The sequence below is a fragment of the Lepidochelys kempii genome, chromosome 2 (genome assembly GCF_965140265.1).
Source record: "Lepidochelys kempii isolate rLepKem1 chromosome 2, rLepKem1.hap2, whole genome shotgun sequence".
Taxonomy (NCBI): domain Eukaryota; kingdom Metazoa; phylum Chordata; order Testudines; family Cheloniidae; genus Lepidochelys; species Lepidochelys kempii.
Genome location: NC_133257.1, coordinates 270,954,078 through 270,970,008, shown reverse-complemented (window position 1 = coordinate 270,970,008; position 15,931 = coordinate 270,954,078). Strand labels below are relative to the sequence as shown.

Genomic DNA, 15,931 nt, shown 5'->3' with positions numbered 1-15,931 from the left:
CCTTCTGCCTCTACAATGTACAACAGGCCCCCCCGAGCTCTGTCTGGAAGCTCTGTGCAGCTACTCACCACGCGGGAGTGGGGGTCAGGGAGAGGAGGATGCAGGCCACAGGGCCCAGACTGCTCCCCGGGCTGGCGACCTTCCTGCAGCTCGCAGTGGCAGCAGGTGCTGCTCAGACGGCCAATTGCCATGTGCAGACCTCTCCTCCCCACGCAGACCCGGACTGACAGCCCTGCCAAAGGAGGGCACTTAATAATTACCTAACTCTGGAGTCACTGAGGGACTAATCAGCACATTGAACCGCCGGGCACTGAAATCCCATCCCTGAAACTAGGCCAGAGGCTGACCAAACCTGCTATGTCCACAGAGCGCCAACCGAGCCCAGCTCCACAGGAGCTAAGTGCCCAGGGAGCCGGGCTCCCCGGGGAGGGGCAGCAGGACACCAGAGCGTCGGGGGAGCCGGGCTCCCCGGGGAGGGGCAGCAGGACACCAGAGCGTCGGGGGAGCCGGGCTCCCCGGGGAGGGGCAGCAGGACACCAGAGCGTCGGGGGAGCCGGGCTCCCTGGGGAGGGGCAGCAGGACACCAGAGCGTCGGGGGAGCCGGGCACCGCGGGGAGGGGCAGCAGGACACCAGAGCGTCGGGGGGGAGCCGGGCACCGCGGGGAGGGGCAGCAGGACACCAGAGCGTCGGGGGGGAGCCGGGCACCGCGGGGAGGGGCAGCAGGACACCAGAGCGTCGGGGGGGAGCCGGGCACCGCGGGGAGGGGCAGCAGGACACCAGAGCGTCGGGGGGGAGCCGGGCACCGCGGGGAGGGGCAGCAGGACACCAGAGCGTCGGGGGGGAGCCGGGCACCGCGGGGAGGGGCAGCAGGACACCAGAGCGTCGGGGGGGAGCCGGGCACCGCGGGGAGGGGCAGCAGGACACCAGAGCATCGGGGGGGAGCCAGACACCGCGGGGAGGGGCAGCAGGACACCAGAGCGTCGGGGGAGCCAGACACCGCGGGGAGGGGCAGCAGGACACCGCTCCCCAGGCAGGACTCCGCTTCCACGTAAGGGCTGGGAGCAGCAACGCACCAGGGGATGCAGCAGATGTTTCACTGTGTTGCCGCATGGGGCTGGGGACTTGCTTCCCGGGGACAAATACACCCTCCTCCTGGAAGCTGCATCAAGCTCCCCTTACCACTCCAAGGGCCACCCACAGAAGCGGCAACTGGGCGCTGCCAGGTGAGCCAGAAGGGAGGAGAATTCCCACCTTGGTGCCAGGATCACAGAGCGGTCCAGTGAGTCAGGCATGCTGCGAAGCCAGGCACTTCAGCGGTGTGTCTCCAGAACACACCCCGCTCTTTAACTTTGGCATTTGTTGATATGGGTCAGTGTCAGCCCGTTCTTTAAGGACACTGCCACACCAGCCAGACGGCACCGGTAGCTCACGTGCACACCTGCTGTCTTCTGCGCTGCCCCGAGAGCGAATTTGTAACCAGCGATCCCTGGCCAGGTGGGTCTCTGCCATGCATGTCCTTCCTGGGAACATCACAGGAAATCCCCTCTTCAATCCGCTCCAATGGTGAGTTACCCTCACTACCAAAAATCGGAGCCTGAAACTGTCATGCCACCGGCTCTCGTGCTGCCTTTCTATGCCCAGCTAGAGAGACATCTGCTCTCAGCCATCTCCTCCCTAGGTAGGCTTTACACCCCATGGCCCAGTCACCTTTAACCTTCTCTCGCAAAACCAGGTTGATTGAGCTCCTTCAGGTTCTCACTCGAAGGCAGCTTTCCCAGACCTCAGATCATTCTTGTGACTCTTCTCCGACCCCTCTCCAATTTGTTCGCATCTCTTCTGAAGTGTGGACGCAGCACCAGACATCGTAATGGTCTCTCCTAATGCTGTATGTGAAAGGCACCACACCTCCCTTCTCCTACTCGATGCTCTTCGGCTAATGTTAACGTTTCCCTTGGCAGGCCAGTGCGACATGTGTAAGAGATGGTGCATGGGAGGGTTTCATGATTTCACTGTACGTAAGGTAAAAAATCTTCCTCTTCTCCCAGCCACTTCCCCTTAGCTATGGAAAGCACTCTATCCTCAGCAAATTCTTCCATTTCACACAGCTAAGCTTCCTGAAGGTCCCAACTCAAAAAGGGTGAGATCCATCATGGGGGTTCTATATTGCACCTATTCTGACAGATAGCAAGCAATCGGTCACAGAACTAAAAGTTAATGGTTCTTAATCACATTTGTTATGTGCAAACAAACTAAAGTCCAGACCAGTAATATACATGGGACAACCCAGGTAATTGTAGATCTATAAGTATATTCCAATCTATATACTTGGGGCTTTCAGAAGGCCAGTTTCACAAAACTGAAAACAATGATCAGCCACGGCACCTCGGAGGAAGAATTCAAACTGAAAATAAAAATGACCATTTGGAATTATTTATTTAAGAACATTTTACTAGATGCCCTAAAAGCCAAAAGTCCACAATCGGAAAGGAAAGCTGCACTAGCTAAAACAACAACCCAGTTCAGAAGGGAAGCAACAGGCAATTGTCACGGCATGAGAGGGAGTCAGGGCCCTTCACCCCCACTTCCTGCGATTCACCGTGACTCTCAGCCAGCCAGTAGAACAGAAGGTTTATTAGAGACGACAGGAACACAGTTCAAACCAGATCTTGCAGGCATAAACAGGATCCCTTAGGCCCTTCTGGGGGGCAGGGAGATTAGATCCCAGTCTTGGGGCTCCCTCCTCTTCCCCAGCCAACTCCCCAAAACTGGAAACCCCTCCAGCCATCTCACCCAGTCTCCCTCCAGCTCCTCCTCCAGCCTTTGTCCAGTTTCCCAGGCAGAAGGTGTCACCTGGCCCCAACCCCCCTCCTGGCTCAGGTTACAGGCTCAGGTATAGTCCCTCAAGGGAAGTCTCCCATCCCCAATGAAACTCCCCTGCAACATCCCCAGGTCAAATCCACCCCACTCCCTGCTGCGTCACAGCAACAAAAAATAAAAGAACAACAGATAACAAACGGAAACCGGGGGAAGCGTATATTAATGAATATAAATCAGAAGATCAGACTTGTAGAAAGTGATAAGGAAAGCAAAAGGCTACAAGGAGGAATCTCTGGCCAGCAGAAGGTGTTTTTTCAGTATATTACGAACAAAAAGAACCCTAACAATGGTCCATTACTAGATGGAAATGGTAGAATTATCAATAATGCAGAAAAGGCAGAAGTGTTCAATACATATTTCTGTTCTGTATTTGGGGCAAAACAGAGGATGTAATCATATCAAGGTGATGATGATGATGACAATACTACAGGAGGATGTTAAACAGCAGCTACTAAAGTTAATCATTTTTAAATCAATAGGTCCAGGTAACTTGCACCCAAGAGTTTTAAAAGAGCTGTCTCAGGGGCTCGCTGGACCATTAATGTTGATTTTCATTAAGTCTTGGAACACTGGGGAAGTTCCAGAGGATTACAAGAAAGCTACTGATGTGCCAATATTTAAAAAGGGAAAATGGGATGACCCAGGTAATTACAGATCTATCAGTCTGCACTGATCCTGGGCAAAATAATGGAGTGGCTGATCTGGGACTCAATCAATAAAGGACTAAAGGAGGGTAATGTAATTAATGCCAATCAACACCAGTTTATGAAAAATGGAGCCTGTCAAACTAACCAGTTAACTTATTTTAATGAGATTACGAGTTTGACCGATAAAGATAATAGCATTGATGTAATAGACTTGGACTTCTAGAAGGCATTTGACTTGATCCCGCATAACACTTCAAGAAACTAGAACAAATTAAGAATTAACCTGGTGCCCATCCAATGGATTAAAAGATGACTGACTGATAAGTCTCAAAATGTCACAGGTAAGGTTGTTTTAGCTGAGTTGATCCCAGGATATTGGAGCAACCAAGTGGAGGAGGTGATGTCTTTTACTGGACCAACTTCTGTTGGGGAGAGAGACGAGCTTTCAAACCTACACGGACCTGAAGAAGAGCTCTGGGTAATCTTGAAAGCTTGTCTCTCTCACCAGCAGAAGTTGGTCCAATAAGATATCACCTCCCCCACCAGGTCTCAAAATGTAACTGTGAACAGGGAATCATCATCGAGTGGCAGTATTTCGAGTGGGGTTCCACAGGAAGCAGTTCTTGACCCTGTTGTTTAACATGTTTGTCATCACTGACCCAAGTCTTTAGGCAAAGACTGGAGGAGCGGTAAATGATGAAGAGGACAGGTTACAGACCAAAGAGTGATCTCGATCACTTGGTAAACCAGGAGCAACTAGACAATATGCATTTCAATCTCGACAGATATAAAATAATACAACCAGGAACAAAGAATGTTGGCCATGCTTACAGGATGGGGGACTCTAGGCTGGGAAACAGGGGCCCTGAAAAGGACATGGGGATCATGGTAGATAATCAGCTAAACAAGAGTAGCCCCCATGCAACACTGTGGCCAAACGGGCTAATGCCATCCTAGGAGGTAAGAACAAGGATCTCGAGGAGGAGCAGAGAGGTTCTTTTACCTTTGTACCTAACACTGGTGCGACGCTGCTGGGATACGGTGTCCAGTTCTGCTGTCCACAGTGCAAGAGGGATGTGGATAAATTGCAGAGAGTTTAGAGAACAGCCAAGAGAATGATTAAAGGATTGGAAAACCTGCCTTACGATAGGCTCAAAGAGCTCACTCTCTCTAGCTGAACAAAGCAAAAGTTACGGGTGATCTGATTGCAGTTTACTGCTACCTACATGCGGAACAAATGTCTGGCAATGGGCTCTTCAGTCTAGCAGAGTAAGGTCTAACCCGATCCAGTGGCTGGAAGCTGAAGCTAGCCAAATTCAGACTGGAAAGAAAGTGTACATCTTTGGACAGTGCTGATAATTAACCACTGGAACAACTTGTGACGCTGGCAGACCAGCTGCCAGCTCCTGCCAAGGACCCTGTGTCTCACTGAACACTGACAGATACCTCGCTGGGCTCAGGGTGGCTCACCTGGGTGTTACCATTGTTAGAAGAGAATCACAGAACGGGGCTAGTGGTCAGACTGTATGGAATGCTTGTAAACTGCTGCCGGCATCAATCTCCCTTAAAACGGCCGCACCGCATGTCGTGAGGCGATATCTGAGCGGCTGTACTGTGAGCCTCCGTGACAGTGTACAACACCAGACAGGAGACGTTAACCTAGCGTGCAGAACTGCTCTCCAGCAGAGGCATTATGTCCTCCTCACATTCCCACGAGGACGAGTGGTGCAAGGGGACTCCTCCGGTCAGCTGAGTTTGCAGCTCAGAGCACATGGGAGGAGGGGAATAAAACCCCCTGGATCTCTGTGGTGTACAGATTATGGGGGGAAGGAGGGGGTTCCAGGCATAAACAAGGGATCCCCAGTGCTCAGCCTGGGTTAGCCCTAAAGGTTGCACACAGCTTGCTGATCTAGAAGCTTCTATTACTTTTTGAAACTTAAGACTGAAACATGTGTGTGTGTGTGTGTGTTCGTTCACCTGCTTTAACCTCATAAATAACTCGTTTCCTTTTCCTAGTTAACACGTCTGTAGCTAGTTTATTACAGGTTTGCCTTGTCTTTTTGATGTAAGAGCTAAGGCACAACTGACATGGCCCTTTCGGCCTGGGAGTGACCTGAATATTGCTAAAAACAATGAGGAGTCCTTGTGGCACCTTGGGGACTAACAAATTTATTTGGGCATGTAATGCGGCTAGCCGGGGCTCGACCCTCTCCGGGGCGGCAGGGAGCCGCACTGGCTCACAACACACAGATCATGTTTGGGGACATTAGTCCGGGCGTGGGAGTCTCCCTAGGCAGCCCCTGTGGCAGCTGAAACAAGCACCGTAAGCCCGGGCCCTGGGTCAGGGCGAGGCAACGATAGGTCAGGAGCTCCGGCGGGGGCCGAGCACTAGCAAACAGTGTATAGAAATAGGCCCGGGCCCTGGGTCAGGGCGGGGCAAGCAAGTCAGTAGCTCCAGCCCTCCGGCAGGGGCTGAGCAAACAGTTCAATAGCAGCAGGCCCAGGCCCTAAAGGACCTGGCAGAGGGGGAGACGGCCGAGGTGGGTGGCGGGGGGACGCAGGCCCTCCCACTCCGCTGCATCCCAGCCCGGGGCCCTAGCAGCAGCAAATGACCCGCTGCTGGGTCAGTGGGGATCCCGGCCGCAACACACTGACACGGGCTCTGACAGTGCTGTAGCCAGACTCGGGTCGGCTACCCCCGGGCTGCTCCCCGATTCCCCCTCTTGGGGGACCAGGTGAGCGACAAGGCCTGGCAATTCCTCCGGGTAGCAGGCGAAGGGCAGGCCCACCGACTCCTGGCATGCACCTTGGGCTGCGGGGGCTTCCCAGTCACGGGCCAGGCTGGAGGTGTCTGGCCTCCCCGGTGGCTGGGCCCTCAGTGAGCTCTGAGTGCGAGCTTTTATACTTCCGGGTTGCCGCCTGACCTGCTATGGGGCGGGCTCAGAGCTCCCTGGCTCCGCCCACTCCGGTACCCGGATGGGCTTGTCCCTCTCTGGGGCGGCGGGGTGCCATACCGCCTCACTACAGGGCGTAAGCTTTCATGGGATATAACCCACTTCATCAGATGCCGGTCTCTAAAGTGCCACAAGGACTCCTCATTGTTTTTACTGACACAGACTAACCCAGCTACTCCTCTGAAACCTGACTATTGCTGTGACCCTTCCATCTATCGCAGGCAAGCTCTGCTGGGCAGTGCAGCAGACCGGACACCAAGGTGACTGTCGGTGACTCCATGGTCAGGCTGCTGTAGTCCCTGCGGAGTTCACACTCGCAAAGTACAGAACTCATGGCCAAGGTGGGTTTGTGCACTGCTCCTTGCCAGCCTGCCCTGAGGTTGGTGCTCCCATGTGAGTCACAGCAGGCAGCTCTCCACAGCTAACCAAGGATTGTGGTGGTTTCTCCGTTACTGGCAATGTTTAAATCAAGACTGGATGCCTTGTAAAGCGAAGCTCCAGTTCCAACCGGAATTATCCTGGGGAGTCCTATGGGCCACACAGGAGGTCAGCCTAGACCTTCCAGCCTCAGAACTAGGAGTCTATTCATTCTGCCAGCATGCAGGGCCCAGCTCTGTCTGACATTCTGTCTGACTTTCGGGTCCCCACGTCGGTACTTACCCACTGTGATGAAGTGGGCCTTCACCTTCTCTTCCTTAAGCGAAACAGACGGAGCTCCGTGAGTCTGTCACTGTCACCATCCTCAGGGCCTCTTCTCTGAACCTGCTGCAATTTATCAACAGCCTTCTGGAAGTGCTGACGCAGGAGTCCAGCAGCCGTCGCACCAGTGCCAAGAAGAGGTAAAAATCACCTCTCTGCTCCAAGACTCCCCAGGACTGCATTAGCCCCTAGCCACAGCATCGCACTGGAAGCTTGTGTTCAGCTGATTATCTGCCCCCAAGACCCCCAAGTCCTTTTCAGAGTCTGATTCCCAGGATAGAGTCCCCCATCCTGCAAGTGGGGCCTACAGCCTTTATTCCTAGAGGTATGACTTGACATTTGCCTGTATTCAAACACATATTGCTACTCGTGCCCGGTTTAGCAAGTGATCCCGATGATCCCTCTGTCAGTGCCTGTCCTCTTCCTTATTTACCCCTCCCCAGGCTGTGTGTCAGCTGCAAACTTTCAGTGGGGATTTAATGTTTTCTTCCAGGTCACTGATAAAAACGTTAACCGGCGGAGGGACCCCCTAGAAACAGACCCGCTGCGGGATGTCTCGCAGCGACACTGTGAGAGCCAGCCGCTAGCCAGTTTTTAATCCATTGAACGTGTGCCAGGTTAATTTTATATCGTTCTCCACTACTTAATCCAGATGTCACGTGGGACCAACACAAGTGCCTTACAGACATCTAAGTCTTTGTGCCGACACCTTTACCAACCAAAGGGGTGATCTCATTAACCGAGAGAGCTCTGGGTTTTTTTGACGGGCTACTTCCCACAAACCCACACTGACTGGCCTTAATTCTATCGCCCTCCTTCATCCTCTGTTCCTCGGTGCTGCAGACGGCTCCCTAGTCACACTCTCTGGCCCAAGCCGCAGCCGTGCTTGGGAGGCAGCTCCTGCATGGGGCGGCTGGCAAGTAGGAACAGGTCCCCCGCTGCAAGGTAAGGGGCCAAACCCTCCTCTGTTTGGGACGCACCCACATTCCTAAGTCATGAACGCTGCCTCCCTGCAGCCTGGGAACCTCCTGCTTCAGAGTCCAGCAGCACTGAGCTCTGCACCCACCAGCTCCAGCCAGGGGACATGCCAGGAGGCAGCATGCAGGCTCAGGGAGCCCGGAGACTTGATCAAGTTCCATCCTTTCTGCACCATCAGGGAACTGGGGCTCGTCTGTGCCGATAAAGCACAGTCAGCCCCTCCCCTGGAAGGTGAGAGAAGCACAGAGGCTGATGGCGTATGCACCAGGCGCAGCCCTTTGCATCCATCCTGCAGTAATACCAGGGGCACCCCCTGGATAAGAGCCCCAGTGCACTGCCTGGCCCAGCCCTTAGAATCACAGAATCACAGAATATCAGGGTTGGGAGGGACCCCAGGAGATCATCTAGTCCAACCCCCTGCTCAAAGCAGGACCGATCCCCAATTAAATCATCATCCCAGCCAGGGCTTTGTCAAGCCTGACCTTAAAAACTTCTAAGGAAGGAGATTCCACCACCTCCCTAGGTAACGCATTCCAGTGTTTCACCACCCTCCTAGTGAAAAGATTTTTTCTAACATCCAACCTAAACCTCCCCCACTGCAACTTGAGACCATTACTCCTTGTCCTGTCCTCTTCTACCACTGAGAATAGTCTAGAGCCATCCTCTTTGGAACCCCCTTTCAGGTAGTTGAAAGCAGCTATCAAATCCCCCCTCATTCTTCTCTTCCGCAGGCTAAACAATCCCAGCTCCCTCAGCCTCTCCTCATAAGTCATGTGTCCCAGTCCCCTCATCATTTTTGTTGCCCTTCGCTGGACTCTCTCCAATTTTTCCACATCCTTCTTGTAGTGTGGGGCCCAAAACTGGACACAGTACTCCAGATGAGGCCTCACCAATGAGGAATAGAGGGGAACGATCACGTCCCTCGATCTGCTGGCAATCCCCCTACTTATACAGCCCAAAATGCCATTGGCCTTCTTGGCAACAAGGGCACACTGTTGACTCATATCCAGCTTCTCGTCCACTGTAACCGCTAGGTCCTTTTCTGCAGAACTGTTGCAGAGCCATTCGGTCCCTAGTCTGTAGCGGTGCATGGGATTCTTCCATCCTAAGTGCAGGGCTCTGCACTTGTCCTTGTTGAACCTCATCAGATTTCTTTTGGCCCAATCCTCTAATTTGTCTAGGGCCCTTCTGCCGTCCCTTCACTGCTCACCCAGCTCGGCATCTCTAGCCCACTCCCTCTTGTGAAGCTTCCCAGACCCAGAGCTGGCTCCTCTGGGGAGCCCAGGCCGTAGGGAATAGAAATGGCCCAAGGCCCTCCTGCTAGTCCCCGTCAACCGCCTCCAGGAGAGAGCAGCTATGCTTTCACAATCGCTCTGAGCCAAGAGCAGGATGGAAACCAGAGGAGCCCTGGGTCTGAGCAGGCACCTGGCGAGCGTGGTGCCCTGACCCACTGGGGACCCATCTGTGAGAGCAGCCCGACCCCCTGACTCTGCTCACCTGCCAGCATGCACCACCCTGCAGCCACTGTTCTCTGCCTAGCCCAGCGCCACCCCAGCCAGGGCACCCCTCCCACCCACCGCTCCGGGCTGGGCACACGCGAGGCTGCAGGCCACTGCCACCCTCTCGCCCAAACCCGGGTCAGAGCCACCTTGGGCAGGTTCAGCACTGGGGCTGCTCCGTGCCATGGCTCCAGCAGGCCAGAGGAGCCCTAGGCTCTGAGGAAGGGGCAGGCCCAAGGCAGCGCGAGCTGTGGGACAGCCGGCGAGCGGCAGCACCTGCTTCTGTCCAGGCAGACCTTGTGGCCGTACATTGCCAGGGCCCCACTAGCGACAAGTGGGAGTCAGGATTGCCCGGCCAGAAGGGACCCGGGGCCGTCCAGTCTGACTCACGTAGAACAGGCCAGGGAAAAGCAGGCCACGAGAACGGCCTCGTCCACCCATGCCCACGGCACTGCCCTGCCACAGCTGTGCCCAGCGGGGGCCTGGGGCTGAGCCAGCCGCCACCAGGGAGGGCGCCAGAGCAGACCCGGTCAGGGAGATGCCCAGGGCGGCTCCCGCTCTGCTCAAGCGCACAGGGAAGGAAGCTCTGAGACAGGCCGGCTGCGTCAGCCCCAGGCCCAGGCCGGGCCCTGCCCAGGAACCTCGTTCACCGTGCGTGGCCAGACCTGGCAGAGCCCTCCAACTGGCGCACGAGCCAGAGACCCCCGCCGGGGGCCACCCTCCGGCCCTGTGCTCCTTGCCCTTCGCCCCCTGCTCCCAGCCCCTGCCCCCCGCTCTCACCACAGCTACCTGGCCCTGCCCGCTGCTGCTGAGCCACTCGGGGTGGTGGGGCACCTCTCCCTGGAGAGCGCCCAGGGGACCGGTGAGCCGCTGTTCGTGCAGCACCTGGCACGACAGCGCCCCAGACTCCCCTTGGGAGGTGGGATCCGGGTCCCCCCCATACAACACCCCTCCCCCGCTCTCACCCAGGGCTACAGGAACCAGCACTTCAGCCCCAGTGCAGAAAAGGGCCCAAATGGGTCACCCCCCAGCAACCGTGACCATGGCCTGGGGCGCCCTCACTGGGGCAGGCTCTCACAGCCACACACCCCCCCCATACCAACCCCACAGCCCGGGGCTCTCTCTGGGGCAGGCGCTCACCGCCCCTCCCCCAGCCCCACGGGCCAGGGCTCTCTCTGGGGCAGGCTCTCACTGCCTGCCCCCAGCCCAGGGCCTGGGACAGGTTTCCACTGTCCCCCCATACCAACCTCACTGGGGCAGGCCCTCACCACCCCCGAGCCCCACAGCTCTCACTGGGGCAAGTTCTCCCCTCCGCTGCCCCACGGCCCGGGGCTTTCACTGCCTCCTCTCCCCCAGCCCCACACTCCCACTGGGGCAGCTCTCTCCGGCTGCCCAGCCCACCGGCCCTTCCCCAGCAGCCCAGGCTCCTCCTCGCGGCACCGGAGCTGGGCGGCACTTACCCAATGCTCGCAGCGGGCTGCCCCCCACAGCCACACGGGGCGGCCTGGCGCCTTGGGGGGGCTCCTGGGGCGCGGCTCTGCCCCGGTCCCGCCTGCGGAAGCGGCTGGTGAGGAGTTTCCAGAGGCTGCCAGCCTGGCCGGGGCCGGAGCTCGGCTTCGCGCCCGCTCGCCCCAGCTCCGGGTACAGCAGGTCCCGCTGGCTGGGGCAGGCGTGCAGGGAGCTGGCGTCGCCCTCGCTCTTGGTGCGGAGGCGTGGGGGGCGCAGCAGCCCCCCCGACGCCGAGCGCCGCAGCTCCTGGCCCCGCCGCAGGCGGAAGCTGAAGCTCTTGCGCAGGGAGCTGAAGTTCCTCCTGGGGCCGGGGCTGCTGCGGCCGCTGCCCCACAGGGAGCTGCCCCGCAGGAAGCCCGAGGCCCCGGGCGGGGGCGGCTGCCGCCCCGAGGGCAGGCAGGTCATGCTGGCTGGGCGTAGGCGCTGCGCCCCATCTGCCCCGTGGGCCCCCCCCGGGGGCAGCAGGAGAGGCAGGCCCCGCTCCTCCCGCCGGCGGGGAGGCCGCAGCCTGAAGAAGTCCAGCAAGCCGCTGCGGGCTCTGGCGGGGGGCGCGGGGGGCAGCAGGGCCGCGGGGCCGAGACCATTGCCCACCGAGCACAGGCTCTTGGGCCGTCTCTTCTGCTGCTGGGCAGCCGTGAGGGCAGCCTGCACCGCCGGGTCGCCCTGCAGGTCCAGCGACTCGCACATGCTCACGGCCCTGCGGGGGCATGCAGCCCGGGGCCGGGAGCTCCACGGCCAGCCCTCAGCCATGGTCAGCTGCTGGGCTCCGCCCGCCCCATGCCCCAGAGCGCCCCGGCCCGGCCCGGGCAGTGCAGACTGCCAGCCGCCCCGGCACCCCGGCGGCTCCGTGCACCGGCTCCGTGCACCTTCGCTCTCCGCTCCTCCGCTCCCTCTGCGCCTGCATGCCCAGACCTGGCCCCCGGCCGGCGTGCCACAAACTCCGGCGGTGGAGCCTGCCCCGGAACGGGAGCCAGGCCCTTGGGACGGGCCCCAGGCGCTGCGCACGCAGACCTCCCCTGGCCAGGGGCCCTGGCCCTGCACCCAGCCCAGCCGCTGCCAAGGGAGCAGAGGGCAGGAGGCCAGAGAGCGCTGGCCCGGCGACCGCCACCACCCCCTTCCCTCCCCTCAGCACCAGCACAGCTCCCCGGCTGCCTCAGCGGTTCCTCCCCAGAGCCACAGGCCAGCCTGCCCTGAACCCAGGGAGGAGCAGGGCACAGAGCCGGCACTCCTGCCCACGGGGGCCCCCGGCAGAGCTGCCAGCACGGGGACCTGCAATCTGAACAGCTGGGTTTCCTCCCCCCTGCCCCCCGCACGCTGCTCCTCCTTTACACTTCCCCTCCGGCTGCTTGGACCCAGGGGCACACCAGGGACTGCAAACGTGGCGGGGGGCCATGCCCATCCAGCTGGCCAAGGGAAGTGCTCTGCTGTTACCCCCCAGCTCCAGTCAGAGGCCAAGGGGGGTTCTCACAAGTGGGGGGGGCATGAACCTCCATTTAAACAATAGGGTGCAATCCCGCCCCCCAAGTACCCATGACTAGGATCCCCGTCTCCTGCCCAGCCAGGTAACACCCCAGCACCCTCGGCCGGGCTCGGCGGTACTGTGAGGAGCCATGGGTGTTGGAGACGTGAGGGCAGGCGAGCCGGGGTGGGCATGAGTCAGTGACTGCAGCCTGGAGAAATCAGGGGCAGGGGTGCTGGCTGCCTTGGCCACCCTCTCCCACAGACGCCCAGAGTCCAGGACCCGAAGGGGCCCTTCAATCATCTCGTCTGAGCTCCTGCTCCGCACAGGGGAGGGAATCTCACCCACTCAGCCTGGACTGAGCCAATAACTGGTGTTTGGCCAAGCATCTTCCAAGCATCTGGAGACAGCCAAGTACAGAGACCCCATTGCTGCCCTGAGGTTTGCTCCTCCCACGGGTTGATCCCTCATTTGGAAGTTTGGGCCCAACTCCTCCTGAGCTAGCTGGGTTTTAATGTCCTGCTGTCGGTTCTCTCCGGCCTCTCTCAGCCACCTGCTCCCCGACTGGTGTCCACAGGACGGTACCCATGCACGCAAACCGAGTCACCCCTCCAGGGGCTGAGTGGCTCTTCCCGCTGGGCTCCAGCCCTCAGATCATTTCTGGGGCTCTGTTCTGCACCCTCTCCCCTTATTCAGCACCTTCTTTGAAATGTGAGCCCAGCCCCGACACAGCGCTCCGGCACAGCTCTCCCAAGCCACAGGATCACACGCAGTCAGGCTGGAAAGGACCTCAAGAGCTCACCAAGTCCAGCCCCCTGTGCTGAGGCAGGGCCGACTGTTACCGACACCCCCCCTTACAGGGGCTTGTCCAATCCATTCTCAGAAACCCCCAGCCACGGGGGTTCCACAGCTCCCCCAGCCCCATCCAGGTGCTTATCAGTAACAACTCCCCTTTCCCACCCAGCGCTTTTCACCAGCAGATCTCCGAGCTTTCCACGTCTCTGACCCCGCACCACCACTGACTACAGCCTCACACTGGCCCAGCTACACCCCTGTGCCGCCCTGGCTACACCCGCACATCAGCTCGGCCCCAACCCTGCCACATGTGGCCGGGCAGGGTCAGTATCCCCATGGCACCAATGAGGAACTGAGGCAGGGAGGGACCGAGTGACTTGTCCCAGGTGACATAGGGAGTCTGGCAGAGCAAGGAATCGAGCCCTGGTCTCCCAAGCCGAGGCCAGGCCCTGACCACTGCACTGTCCTCCCTCTCCTGCTCTACCCTTGGAGTTAGACAGCCAGCCAGCCAGCAAAATGGAAGGTTTATTAGATGACAGAAACACAGTCCCAAACAGAGCTTGTGGGTGCAGCCAGGACCCCTCAGACAGGTCCTTCTGGAGGGCAGGGAGCTTAGACCCCAACCTTGGGGTTCCCTCCGTTTCCCCAGTCCACTCCCAACTCAAAACCCCCTCCAGCCAACTCACCCAGCCTCCCCCCTCCTGGCTCAGGTTACATGCTCAGGTATCGTCCCTCAGTGAAGCTACCCCCTGCCATCCCATCCCCAATGCAGACAGTCCCAGTAAAACTCCCCTGCGACACCCCCAGGTCAATCCGCCCCACGCCCCGCTCCGTCACAACCTTCGATCGTTTGGTCACTCTCCTCCGGACTCTCTCCAGTTTGTCCACATCTTTCCTGAAGTGTGGCACCCAGAACTGGACACAGTGTCCAGCTGGGGCCTCACCAGGGCTGAGCAGAGCGGGACAGTGACCTCCCATCTCGTACATATGACATGCCTGTTAATACGCCCCAGAACAACAGGACCCATTTTTACAGCTGCATCACGCCGGGTCATATTCCATTTGTGATCCACTAGACTCTCCGATTCCTTTTCCACCAGGCTACCGCCGAGCCAGCTGTTCCCGTTTGTGCTGGCTGCCTGCATGCGCAGAGGTACCAATCCTAACCTGCTCCTGCACACACGTTCCTGGATCGTACTGGCCTCATGGCCTCAGCGCGGCCCGGGGAGCTCCTCTTCAGCTCACTGCCCACTCTGACCCCTCCGTCCTTCCCAGGCCCTGCCCCACGCACTCGTCGGTGGCCTGCACTCCTGGCTCCGAACTCTGCCCTGGCCGCTGTCCCGTTGTCTGAATGGGCCAGCTCACCACGTGCCCTGGAGTGCCGCCCTGTGCTCACCACCAGGGCACCCCCTCCTTGGGAGCCCTGGGGGCACTGATGAACTGTTGGCTTCACCATGGGGGCTCCTGGGGCGCTGTGATGGCTGCCTGAGCGGTGCCGGCAGCACAGGGCTGGCTGCCAGGGCAGGATCAGGCACGACACTCAGAGCTACATGCAGCAAGGTGAGAGGGCATGGAGGGCAGGGAGGATGGCAGCACCCCAAGGGGCACACCTGCCCCTTCGTTCAGATTGCCTGAGCACCTCGCAGGGCCCTCGTGCCCAAGCTGCTGCACAGAGCACTGGCTGCTCGCGCAAGGCCGGCTCTGCGGTAACATACAGCAGTGAACATGCCAAGCTGCCCCGCAGGGGCCAGAGCACGGTGCCACCCTCAGGGCAGGGCACAGAGCACACACGGGCTGTGAGTTCTGTACAGTACGTAGATTCCCCAACGGTGTGAATTCCTCAGGCTCTGTAACAGCCTGATCATGGAGTCACAGACAGTCCCCGGGGCACCCCACCTCCCTCGCCGCCTACGCAAGCCTGCCTTTGTGAGAGGTGCCTCTTACACCAAAAAATACAGCAACATTCAGGTCACTCCCCGGCCCAAAGGGCCACTCACCTCCCCAGGTCAGCTGCACCTTCGATCTCCCCAACAGACAGCGCTTGTAAAACGATCTGAAGATTTATTAACTAGGGTTAACTAACTAGGATTTATAATTAGGATTAATTAACCAGGATTAATTAGGATTTATTAACTAGGAAAAGGAAACTAGTTATTTACAAGGTTAAAGCAGGGAAACACAAACACACAAATGAGTTACAACCTTAGGTTTCAAAAGGCAATAAGAGCATCTATAACAAGCAAGCTCTGTGTCCCCCCTTAGGGCTAACTCAGGCAAAACACTGGGGGTCTCTTGCTTATGCCTAGAAAACCGTGCCCTTGAGAGTCCAAGCTGCATAGTGATACAGTTCTTATTCCCTTCCCCCTTGCACTGTGAGCTGCACACTCAGCAGGTGGGAGGAATTCACAGGCATGTCTCCTCTTTGAGAGGGCAAAAATGTCTCTTGCCCTCTGCTGTCCACAATCATCGGTCTGGTGTCGATGGGCGATCCCTGTAGGCAGGACCGGACCCAG

The 15,931-nt window shown here is 58.4% G+C and overlaps 1 protein-coding gene across 4 annotated transcripts in view; it reads right to left on the bottom strand.

Moving 5' to 3' along the window:
* AGAP3 (ArfGAP with GTPase domain, ankyrin repeat and PH domain 3) overlaps positions 1-15,931 on the bottom strand; it is a 232,337-nt gene that overhangs the window by 153,367 nt on the left and 63,039 nt on the right. For 2 of the 4 annotated variants that reach the window (XM_073334976.1, XM_073334977.1), the window contains exon 1: positions 11,116-12,100. The exons of the other annotated variants lie outside the window; for them this stretch is intronic. In XM_073334976.1, coding sequence (XP_073191077.1) covers positions 11,116-11,914 — 799 coding nt within the window. In that variant the 5' untranslated portion in view covers positions 11,915-12,100. Of the gene's footprint in view, positions 1-11,115; positions 12,101-15,931 lie in introns of those variants that run through there. 4 annotated transcript variants of the gene reach the window in all.